The sequence below is a fragment of the Scardinius erythrophthalmus genome (assembly GCF_964197995.2).
Source record: "Scardinius erythrophthalmus genome assembly, chromosome: 1".
NCBI classification, from domain to species: Eukaryota; Metazoa; Chordata; class Actinopteri; order Cypriniformes; family Leuciscidae; genus Scardinius; species Scardinius erythrophthalmus.
Genome location: NC_138221.1, coordinates 25,269,465 through 25,282,709, shown reverse-complemented (window position 1 = coordinate 25,282,709; position 13,245 = coordinate 25,269,465). Strand labels below are relative to the sequence as shown.

Below are 13,245 nucleotides of genomic sequence, written 5' to 3'. Positions count from 1 at the left end.
GCATTTATTAAAAATACACCTTTCAACAATTCTTAAATTTTTTAAATTTGAACATTTATTGTACTTTTTGAACTATTAAAATGAATAATATAACAGATAATACTTCAAGTATTTAAATTTTTCCGCAGGTCTACCACTTATAATGCGGGAAATTCCCCCACAAACATTGATTCACTTTAGCAAGTAGATTGTATGAGTAGCCTACATTAATCCACACAGATTATAAAATCAAATCTATAATTTTAAAACTTTCACAAAGACGCAATTTCACAAACCACGTGAGTGTTCAGTAGGGCTGTGCAAAAATATCGATACAGCTAACTATCGCGATATTTTTTTTCACGATAGTGTATCGATATTTCAACCTCTAGTATTGATATTTAAAAACAATTTTTTTTTTATAAAAAATGTCATCAAATTCGCTGACTCGCTGTCCAGTTGTCTGTCATATATGGCCAATGTCTCAGAAGTACACGGGAGTGAGAAAATGGCGGAAAATTTATAAACGCCTGCAGCTTTTAAGGCCGACGTGTGAAAACAATTGGTTTTAAAAGTAAGTCGGGCAGTAATGAACTAGATAAAAACAATGCCGTTTGTAAACTTTGACTATTTAAGGCAAACTACTCTGGATATCACCAACAAGCTGCCGCCGTCTACCTCAGCTCGTGCAAAGAATATAACAGGTGGTGTATTTCATTTGTAAAGATTTGTAAAGATTTTTGTGGCATCTACATTTTTAATTTTTAGTATATGTCCTTCATACATTTCAGTGTGTTCACTGTTCAGTGACTGTACAATGCAAATACCTTTGCGAATAAATTGGAATTTAAGTTTTTGTCTGCTGAGTTATCAATATATGTGATACACATACCAGAATTATACCCCAGGTGGTACATAGCAAGTTGTATATTGAGCTCTATTATTATTATTTTTTTTACATTTTTGATTTAAAAAAAAAAGTATTGCGATATATCGCAATATGTATCGTATTGTATCGTATCGTGATATGTATCGTATCGTGAGACCCTTGCCAATACCCAGCCCTAGTGTTCAGCGGTGCTGCGTCTTCTCTCTCTCTGTTTCTCAAAATGGGTTGGACAAAGCAAGCGTCGAAACTACACTCTTGCGTTTAGGAATTGGGACATGACGGAATTGTCACTTGCACAACAATCGGGCCAGTATTGCATCGTAACTAAAGTTGATCATTTTCACTTCTTTAAGTCTTATCAGTTTAAACATTCAAGCTGAGAGAGTTTACGGCTTCGGGAGGGGCAGAAGTGCGCGTGTCATTCAGAACACAAGACAAAATAAGAGTGTTCTTGCAAAACAGAACATGGCAAAATAATAGTTTTTACTCGATTGTACTATTTTGGTGATCGAAATTCAATTAATTGCACAGCCCTAAGTTATTGTCCAGCTAAAGTTAGTTTTGATTGATTCACTTCAGTCACAACGATCATTAGTTATTAACTTACCGCTAACACAACACCGTTCTAACAGAAAACCCCCAATGTGCTCTGGCCGTCCACCCGCACAAAACAGTGCCTGGTGGCTTGAGAATGCAAAGCATGAAATTCAGTGAAATTCAGGTTCAGTCATAGGCTGGTGTCTGATCCCTCTTTTCCCATGATCCCATGTTGCGGCTTGAAACTTGCTGGCCATAACAACAGTTTGAAAGAACTAAAAATGACAAAAATAATGTCAGCAAAGAAAATCTGCAATAGAGATTTTAATAATAATTACATTTTTATTATTTCAATTCCTAAAGTCAAAATAAAGTTTCACATAATACGAGTATATCAGCAAAACCCCAAGTGCTAAATTAACACTGCCAGGGTTTATATAATACACACCGGATTATATAAACACTGGCAAATACTGTTAGTGTTAATTTAACACTGGGAGTTTTGCTGAAAATAGGTGTAAAAGAATACTAAGGTCTTTCATTGTGTCCTCAGTGATGTGATATTTGTGTAGCATGAAGTACATTGCCACCAGAGTTATTTCCATCCAGATCAGACTGGCAGGTCTGAAACATTCAATTATAAAACACTTTGTACAATTATTTAAATCTCACCATTTTTGACTGTCTGATTACCAGCACTGAGCTTTAACAGTGTCACAGTGCCATGCTTATATATTCAAACATTTAGAACATGTTATAGACATTCTTATAGATATATTTTTTGTTTCGTCATAAAGCATACATTAAGTCATGTAGTTCTGAAGTTAAGGTCATTTCACAGATACTTGAATGAGGACTTGAATCTTGTCTTTAATGCTGTATAAGTTATGCTCTTCTGAGGTATAGGTGACTTCAGAGACTTACTGGTGAATGTAATAGAAACTTATTTCTGACTGTGATCTGTGAAGAATCTGAGAGACGTAAGAGTCTATTTTTTAATCTCCTTTACAGGTTTTTATTCAAACTCTCAATAGCTTCCTGTTTTGAGTATTTTTTCCATTCATCTGTTGAGGGGTTTTCCACACATTCCTCAAATGTTTTATTGTATTGTTTTTCAAGATCTTTCTGGAATCTGCACACAAACCACTTCCAGTAGGGCAGTTCAGAGAGATCAGGGGTGATTCTCCAGTCTGCATAAACTCCTCCTGCTGTTCTGTATTCTCTATACAGGACTGTATCATCTGAGTCAATGGGGTGAAAATATAGAGTCTTACTTGCTACTGCTGATGTGCAAATATGAGTAGACAAGTTAGATGTATTCCTGCAATATATTCCATTTAGTCCAATACTACGATGGAAAGCAACACTGTGATCTCCATCATGGTTTTCTATGGTTTTGGTGCAGACGGCGCCACAGAACGGACACTGAACCCAACAGCACTGACAGAAGTGATCAATCAGAATCTCATCTGGTCTGAACTTATAGTCCAGATTTCCTGGAAATGTCTTTGTGTTGAATCCACTGCTGATTTCAGACACTACAGCAGGAAGCTCTTCTCGTATCACATCTTCTAGAAAGCTGAAATCATCTACATCATCATGTTTCACTGCTCTGAGGTCTTTTTCAGAGAAGATCAGCACATCTGAGAGCTTCTGTGTGAAACTCTTCAACCACAAACCAACATCTCCACTGTTCACTTGAACATGTTCAGTAGATTCATGTGCTGCTTTCATGATCTTCTGCTGCAGGAGTTTAATGTTCTCCTTCATCTTGGGTAAAACACTGACACTGAACTTATCAGTGATGTATCGACTGACTTCATCTCTGATGAAACTCTTGAAGTGATCTCTGGGATTATCAACATAGTTCATGTATTTGTCAAAATCCTCCTCTTCTGCCAGTGTCTTCAGGATGTTTTTCTCCAGATTTGATCTGTTTCCATTCAGTGATTCACAGTTTTTCATTATTTCATCTGTCAGATCTCTGGCAGTCTTCTTGTAGACACTCTGCTCAATGGGCTCTTTAAGTTTCTGACAGATGATCTCACCAAAAATGGCAGTGGATGTTGCTCCATTACAGAAGTTCTGAAAAATACTGTAATATTCTGCTCTCTTCTTAACATATATTGATTTTCTGAAAAGAGTGTGTTGGTCAGTGATCATCTTGTTTGCTCTCTTACAGACAGAATAAATCAAATCCATGAAGAATTGTTTCTTGAACACATATTTCACTTGTCTTTCCTCGTGTCCTGTTACTCTCTTCTTGATGTAATCTGTGAGTTGTTGGATGTAACTGATTTTGTAACCATTATTTGAAATGTTATATGACTGAATCATCTTCTCTGTCTGCTGAGCAACATCTGTGATTAATGACTTGATTTCAGCTTCCTTCTCTGGAGACAGAGTTCGACTGTATCCAAATGTTTTTTGAACTTTTCGGTAAGCACCCTTTACCACCTCTCTAACCCCCTTTTTTGTGGACTTTTTGAAAATAACATATTCACAATAACTCGGCACAGTGAAAATCTTGGTGAACTCACTGTTCTCTTTAATGTGATCTACAGGAGCACTTTCATAGACATCACTGAGGATATCTCTCACATCTCTCATTATATCAATGTCTTTGATTGGAGGAGTGTCTGAGACAATCCTATTCACACTCTGTTCCCAAAACAAATTAAATGCTTTCTTAAGTGTTTCTTCATCATTTGTTTTGTCTTTACGTTTTAGGGCAAGTTCTTTGCTCTTTTCATAGAGAGTGTTTTCATGATCTGTTCTCTGAACATCAATCATTATATTCTGTGTTTCTTCATCATTTGTTTTGTCTTTTCGTTTTAAGGCAAGTTCTTTGGTCTTTTCATAGAGAATGGTTTCATGTTCATCCGACTTTTTCTTCAGGTCTCGCTGCTGAATAATCTCATTTAACTTCCTTTTTGTTTCTCTCACAATATTTTCTTGGACATCTTTGATTTTGATATAAAATGATGTTTTCCACTGAATAATTAAATATTTGTCTTTGTCTTTGTCAAAGAATTCTGACATTGATCTTTCAACTTCTTCACTTGTCTTTTTCAGTTCGGTTTGAAGATCAGTTTCCTCAACCACATTAATTGCTTCATTTTCTATTTGGATGTGTAGTTTGTTCTCAGTTTCCATCATGGCACTGCGAAGACTCCAGGACCACTTGCTGTATTCAGTCTCTAGTTTCCTGTAGGTTGACATCTCAAGGGAATTTTGAAAGCTGAAGATGAATCGTTCATTCAGTAAAGCCTCCCAGAAATCTTTAATATGATGTTTTAGATGTCTCAGCATCATTCCATCTGATTTTGAAGCATGTGAAAGTATAGTTTTCTTTAGTTCTTGAATATTCTCACAGTACTTTGGGTTTGGTGGTGCCATGGGTGGGCTGCCCTCCCAGAGCTGAGCAAAATACTTCACATCATTCTGAACATCAAATCTAATGACATCGCTGAAACATTCTGCATCATAGACTTCATCTTTAGCAGTGAGTTTTGTCATCTCATCCAGTGTCTGCAGCAGTCGTTTCCTTCCCTCCATGTTTTTCTCTCCAGCTGTGACGTCTGAGACATTCTGATGCACAAACACACAGCTGGGATTCAGTCTGACCTTCTTCATCCTCAGGAAGGCCTGAACAACAATCTGAAGAATGTCCTGCATCTCAGATGGGTTTTCACCAAAGATATTGATCAAAGTTAAATCTGCAAGACCAACAACAAATGTGGCCAATTCATTGTCATGATGTCTTGTTGATCTTCCAGCCAGTTCTAGAGCACGAAGACCCTCAGTGTCAACAACCAGAATATAGTCAAAGTTCATCTGTGTTTTCATCTCGTCTGAGACTTTGACCAGCTGCATGAAAGCTCCTCTGGTGCACCTGCCAGCACTGACGGCAAACTGGAGTCCAAACATGGCATTCAGCATGGTGGATTTCCCAGAGCTCTGAATCCCTAAAACTGACAGCACAAAGACTCTCAGATCTCCCAGTTTCTGGATGAGTTTATCTAGAACAGCAGAGATCCAGATCACAGGAACATGAGCAGCATCTCCATCCATCAGCTCCAGTGGAAATCCAGAGATCATCATCTCTGCCGCAAGACTCGGGAGAGAAGAGAAGTCAAACTGCAGATCTTTCTTGTTCTTCTTCACAGATGAACATGATTCATAGATCTGACCGATCTCCCTCATGATGTGCTCCAAACCAAAGGCTGCAGCTTGAAGTTTCCCAGATATTCTCTCAAGTTCTGCTTGTTTAGCTGTCAGTTTTTCTGGTTCATGTTTCTCTTTTAGTTTTAAGACCATTGACCATATTTCATCATATTTGCGATGAAGAACAGAAAGGTCAGCTGATGTATATTCATCCAGGCGTATTCCTAGCCATTTAATGAAATACATCTTATATCCAGTATCTGTGTTAATTTCCTTAATGAAGAACTTCATAAACTCACTGATGTCAGATTCATGCTGCTGTTCACGGACTTTCTTCATCTCAGTTTGTTTTCTACTGATGTCCATTTCTAGTTCATCAGATCGAGGTCGATGTAGTTCTTTGTTTTTCTGACTCCACTGATGCCACAGTTTCCCCTGATGAGGCAGAAATGATTCTTTGATTTTTGTCAGATCTTTCTTCTCCAGTAAACTCATCATCTGCTGTGCTGCTTCTCTTCCTCTCCTGCAGTCTTCATCATCTTCCTCATCTACTCTGGTGTCTGAGTGTTTAGACACATCTTCAAGTCTGAAAGTGGAAGATGATTCTGAGAGACAATCATTTATAGCTTTTCTGAGCTCTTCAGATACTTCTGACTGATTTCTGTCTTTCAGACCAATCCTATATTTTTTCTTCATCACAGTTACAGCAGAATCATCCTCTGTAAAAAGACAAATGACTGGCTTTTGGTCCTTGTAGAGTCGTTTAAGTTTTATCATGTTTTTGTTATTCTTCTGAAGTTGTGGTAGAAGAACAACATTGACTGAGGCTATTTCAGTGAGGATCTGCAGCTGTTTCTCATGGTCTCCTGCATCACCGTGTAGATTACAGAACGCAATACAGTCAGTGAATTTATCATCATCTGATCCAGAGGGGCAGAACCAGGCGATCTCCACCACTCCATCCATCAGGACTCTGGTTCTGCTGCTGCCTGGGCAGTTCCTGTGGAAGAACGTGTTGTGTTTCTCATTGATCAGACTGTTCATCAGCTGAGACTTGGATGAAGACACAGAGCCAAACCTGAAGAAAGACACCATTGGAGTTTGTGCCTTGTAGATCAGATGGGTTTGACTGATGATTTCATTGTTGGTGTTTTTCATTTTCCAGCTCTTGTTGATTTGTCTGAATGTCCAGAGAGGAAACTCAATCTGGTGTGTGAATGGATCAGGAACAAGCAGAGGCAGAGCATACTGACACTGGGACAGTTTAGTGACCATCAGCTGCTTCAGGAGACCGTCAGCACAATTAAACACAGCCATCTGAACATCCATTGGGTGGATTCGCTCAGATTTACTTATACCTTCATTAGGCACTAACCCTAAATTTAAAAAAAAATCATCAGAATCTGCCTCTTGTCTAAATGAATCATTACTGCCTTGTTCATTGTGACTTTCCTCATTGGTCTCTTTAGATTTAATGTATCTTGCTCTGTAGTTCATCATCAGTAGTTTTTGTATGAAAGTCTGAACCAGCTCCTCTTCAGCACAAGACTCATGGGACTGTAATGAATGTACAGAATTTAACTGAAGAACATCTGCAGCTCTCATTTTATTGTGATGTCTGCCTTCAAGATGAAGTCTGTGAAATAGATTCATTTTTTTAGTCAACACTTCCTGTTGTAGGTGTTGATCTGTAGTGACTTCTGATGTTCCACAGTGCTTGTTTTCTGCCTGTTGAAGAAATAAACATTTCATTTACTTTGATCATTTTGTTTTGGTCTTAATTAAATAATACAATCACTTAAGTCTGAACTTTACATTTTACAGTCGATAGGCATTTAGTGTATTTCTCTTGAATCTCTCCATCACACAATTACTGATTTTGTTCTACGAGTAGTGCTTTTGGATTGCTAGATTAATTTATGGTTGAAGTGTCTCTGTTCAACCCGTTTGTGTGTTATCTGCTTCCCAGCTAACATTTTTTTGTTCTAAGAACGTTTTCCAAACATTCTGTTTTGGTTCTGGAAATGGTAAACTTAATTTCTATTAACAACTCAACATTCTAGGAACTTTGATTTGTGACCTTCCAAGAACATAAAAATGTCCAGTTTCCTTAATGCTGATAGAACGTCATTTAAAAGATGATCCTGAAACGTTATTTCAAACACCTACTGTTAAAAGCAGAATCACCGAAGGAAAGAGGAAAAACAATAACAGAAACTACAACTGACTTCCAGCCACAGCCTTAGATGAAATCATCTTCAGTAAAAGAAAACATTAAAGCCTGGTTTCTCGGACAGGGCTTAAGATTGAGCCAGGATTAGACCTTAGAAGTCAGGAAAAAACTAACAAAACCATCAAGAATCCAACTATGGGAAATACCTATACAAATATAATCACCACAATGATGACCCTTACGAAAAAGAAGTTTATTCAAGTGTTCTATAAATGAGAATGTATACTTTGTCTACATTTTATATACTTCTCAAAAATATACTTTATGTACTTCTCAGAAATATACTTAAAATTACACTTAAGTGTACTTGACTTATACTGAGTGAAAAGTCCAAGTATATTTGGCCTGTACTTGTACTCAATCTTTTGATCGAGTATTTGATTCAAAGTATACTAGGGCTGTCCCCGACTATGGATTTTCATAGTCGAATCAGAATCGTCATGTCTTGCCTATAGTCGACTAATAGTCGAATCATGTGTATGGGGGCGGGGCTTTAACGTTTCAACGATGTACAGAAAATCACACAAAGATATAGAAGAAAATGTATAAAAACATTTTGGATCAATAAAACTAAGAAATAACATAAATAACTCCAGAAAGGCCACACTGCAGACAGGATTTGCATTTCACATGCAAATCAAATCAAATCGGCTAAATTACATGTGCGAGCAGGCCAGCCTACAGCACAACATCGATGCACCGAAAAAATAAACAATTAATTTACTCAATTAAATTAGAACAGAATATACCTTTCTAATAAATAAAAATACAAAATGAAATAAATCAGAATCAAGTCACAAGATGAGCAAATGTGTGCAAAATGCCGAAAGTGCAGGGGAACATATATTCAAAACACAAGCTGAAAATAGTTAGATTAGATAACCCTGACAGATTAATAAATAAAATAAAAATAAAGAAATTATTAAAATAACGATAGTAGCCAGAATTTTCAACTTTGTCTTTTTAACTATAGAAACAACAATAAATGCTAAACTGGAGAGGCCGTCTTTTTAGCTAAAAATGTTCACAGCATCCAAAAATCAAATTAGAACCGGCTGAAAAGTTTTGAAATCACTTGTACCCTACCTGATCGAGAGAACAAATCCAGTCTTTCACTCTGTGTCCGTTGGAGTCTTTTCAAATTGTGCGCGCGGATAAAATACATTCTAACGTGAAACCCAGTCTATGCGTGAAACGTGTTAACGTTGGCCGGCAGAAGTGCGATCATGGTTTTCCTGATGCTAAATCCAGCCTTGGAGAATATCCTTTCTGATGGTGTACATCCACACTTTAGATTTTCTTATCCCAGACATTGTTAAAGATTTAAATCCTTGCCGCGAAGATGCTCCTCTGTCGGTCACTGATTGAAAGTGAAACTTAAATCTGTCACGGGGTGTTTGGATTTATTCACGGACCTTAAAAAATATTTATTAAAAGCTTCTTTCTTTGCACATTTTTATGTACAGCATTATCATAATAGGCTGAATATTAACGTATTGACATAAAAGCTAGTTCTATGTGAAATCAGACATTGAGCGCCCTCATATAGCCAAAGTGGCATGATCCTCGTTTCATAACACCTCCGCGAAGATTCGACCGTGAGATCGGTAGTCGAATCAGGCTCCTCCTATCGAAGCATCGAATCTTCGACTATTCGGGGTCACCCCTAAAGTATACATGCCTTGTAGTTGTGTTAATATTTTGATCGAGTAGCCTATTAAATATACTTTTTTTACATAGTTTTTCATATACAGTCTTATGAAACTTACATTGTTTGAAAATATTGATGACATATGACATATGACATATCTTCTAGTACAGAATCTCCGGATCAAAATACAGGAGAAGAAGAAGCTGAAACAAGTGATAGAAGATTGCTCACTCAAATGTAAAATAATGTGAACATCAAACGTTAAACAGCGTGTAAATCAAAACTGCTTAATATTACCAAATGAAATGTAAGCGTAACCCATGAAGAGAAAACGACTGTGAACCTTTGGGGGTTTTGGACTCAAATCTACTCCATCTGTATTTTGATCATTGTTCTGAATCTGATCAAGCCGTGTAGTCTTTGACAAAAATTGGATTTCCTCAACTTTTTTGTTTAAAATGTTGCCTGTCTTTATGAAACTTACCGACATTCAAGTGTTGATTAAAAAGGATGCATGAAGCTAATAAAATGTGAACCCTTCGACTGTTCAGTCAGAGAGCTTAGTGTCTAGTCAATCATTCAACTTTTCACCAATTGCAATCTCTGAGGTGTGCAAAGCCCTTAAATCTTTAGATGTTTCGAAATCGGCAGGTCCGGATAATTTAGAACCTTACTTTTTAAAGCTAGCAGCTGATTTTATTGCCCCACCTCTGACTCATATTTTTAACCTTTCACTTGACTTAAATGAAATTCCACTTATATGGAAATCAGCTTTTGTTCTTCCTCTGTTTAAAGGCGGAGATCCTACACACCCAAATAATTACCGGCCCATTTCCAAGCTGTCAGTTTTGGCCAAAGTCCTTGAAACATTGGTCAACAATCAATTAAAAGAATTTCTGTCTGTAAATAATACCCTGTCTGATTTTCAATCTGGTTTTAGAAAACAACATAGTACAACTACGGCAGCCCTAAAGGTAATAAATGATTTTATTGAATCTGTTGATAACAAGAAACACTGTGCAGCCTTATTCATCGATCTATCAAAAGCATTTGATACTGTTGATCATACTTTACTGATACAACGACTTGTCAGTATTGGATTATCTAAACATACGATCGGTTGGTTTAATAACTATCTTTCAAACAGAACTCAGTGTGTACAGGCAGAAGGTTTTATCTCTGGTTCACTCAATGTCACTAAAGGTGTGCCACAGGGGTCAGTCCTAGGACCACTCCTATTTACTCTTTATATAAATAATATAGATCATAATGTTCATAATGTAAAGTTTCATTATTACGCTGATGATACAATCATATATAGTTCAGCATCCACACCCAATCAGGCTCTCTCTCAGTTACAGCTTGCATTTGATATTGTTCAGCGTAACTTATTTGAATTAAAATGAGTTTTAAATGTTGATAAAACAAAATTCATGTTGTTTTCTAAATCCAAATCAATCCCTCATAATAATCTTCTGCCTATTACTACGTCCCAAGGTTCAGAAATTGAGTTTGTGTCTCAGTATAGGTATCTGGGGATTTTAATTGATGACGCTCTCTCCTTTGGCCCTCATGTCCAGCAATTGGTGAAAAGATTGAAAGTAAAATTGGGTTTTTACTTTAGAATCAAATCCTGTCTTTCCTTTGAGGCAAAAAAGAGGCTTGTTGCAGCGACTTTTCTGTCTGTACTGGACTATGGTGATGTTATATATATGCATGCATCTTCACAGTGTTTACATGCTTTAGACACTGTTTATCATGGTGCACTGAGGTTCATAACAAATCTTAAAACCCTCACTCATCATTGTGTGTTGTATACTCGGGTTGGCTGGTCTGCGTTGTCCATCCGAAGACAAAAACACTGGCATGTTCTTATTTATAAATCTATTCTCGGTTTACTTCCTTCATATCTTTGTACATACATTTGTAAAAAGTATGCTTGTAGCTATAGCCTCCGGTCACAGGAATTATTTTTACTGTCTGTTCCAGTGGCACGTACAGAGTTTGGGAAAAAGGCATTTAAATTTGCTGCTCCCTCTGCCTGGAATTGTTTACAAAGTACATTGAAACTGAAGAAACTGGTTTCGTTGGACACTTTTAAAGTATTTTTAAATGATTTGGAGAAGGAAACATCGGGCTGTAGATGTTTTAGCTAGCTATGTAGTGATATTGAAATTTGATTGGATTTGCTTGTGTGTGTATATGTGTATGTATTGTTGGATGTTTGTTAAACTCAAACGTGCTGTGTCTGTCAGTCTTGGCCAGGACGCTCTTGTAAAAGAGATTCTTAATCTCAATGTGCTTCTTTCCTGGTAAAATAAAGGTTATAATAATAATAAAAAAATGTTTTTAAAATGAACCCTCTGGGATCTGAGCTGTTTTCATGGCTAAAGTCTGATTACAATGCATTTAGCACAAACTCTGCTACAATAATATATCAGCAGCATGTATGTAAAAGTTTGTAGTTTTGAGATAATGACATTTATGCGTGGTTTGTGAAAATGCAAAAAAAAAATTGTCACTGAAATAAGGCCATGAAACCCCTACTGATTATGTCTTCACAAGACTTTTGAAAATTGTATCACGTAGCCTAGAATATTTGCTCCAAAACTATGTGAAAATAATCCTGACTGCTCATTCAGATACGACAATATATTGATTTAAAAACTGTAAGAAGTGTTTTCTGTAGATATTTATTCGAAGAGGCGTGATCACATCATTAATATGTAAGCCTTTCACACCTGAGAAAGACAAAGACCCTCCCTAATGGCCCTATTAGGAGCTATCAGGCCCTGCCATTCTGAGCAACCTTGCACAAAGAATGAGGAGATTTAAAAAAGAATGGCTTTTTGATTGTTTGGATTTATTTACAACACAACATAATCCAAAGATACACAACAAATGACAAAAAAGCACACTATTGAAAACAATGATCCAAAGACAGAGACCTTTGTGCCATTCCTAAAAACATTGTACATACCTTTCATTTCCAAGGTGTTTGCTTTTCACCTTACCATGTTCATGTACAGAGACTCATGTGAATGTTGAAGTCAGCAGGACTCAGTTGCATCTGGCCCCCCCCAAAAAAAAAAAAAAGTGAACATACTGATATCAAAAGAAGCTATAGGCCTGCACGATTTTGGGAATAAATTTTAGATTTTTCTGGTTAAAATTGCTTTTTAAAATTCAAAGAATACACACACACACACACACACACACAAATGTTTCCAACAATATATAATATAATGAACACCAGGTTTGTTGTGCCTTGTAGGCATAAGCTATGCGCAGTGCTGCATAAAATAATAATAACAATAACCTATAGCAGCCTATAAATCTTCCAAAAGATTTCAGTAACAACTACGCTAGAGATATATTGATTATCATATGTTACTTCAAATGTTTCCATTCGTTATGATGATATGAAATGAGATAACAGTAAAAACATGAAGCCTAATGTTTGGTGCATTTTGCTTTTCAAACGCGATCGTGCTCCAAAATATGAAACATTCAAACGCACAGCATGCTGCAAAATATGATACATTCAAACGCACAGCATGCTCCAAAATATAAAACATTATGGTTACCATATTATTCACCTTATTTTCGAACGCGGAAGTAAATATGGGTCCAGTTTCCGGTTTTTGTGCGGCACTTCCGTTTCCTCGCTTCTCTGGGCTAACTAACGATATCGATTGCGAAGGATTATGCAGAGTTGACAGAAAAATGTTACACATGCCATAGCAGATGAATACAACAAAGAACTAAAGCCCCGCCTCACCCAGGTCG

General features: G+C 36.9%; 1 protein-coding gene across 1 annotated transcript; it reads right to left on the bottom strand.

Moving 5' to 3' along the window:
• Positions 1 to 2,410: 2,410 nt before the first annotated feature.
• Positions 2,411 to 7,225, bottom strand: LOC308695464 (interferon-induced very large GTPase 1-like; the record flags this gene model as incomplete). Its single annotated transcript, XM_081373614.1, has 1 exon — positions 2,411 to 7,225. The coding sequence occupies one exon, from the start codon at positions 7,223 to 7,225 to the stop codon at positions 2,411 to 2,413; it is 4,815 nt and encodes a 1,604-aa protein (XP_081229740.1).
• Between the last annotated feature and the right edge of the window lie 6,020 nt (positions 7,226 to 13,245).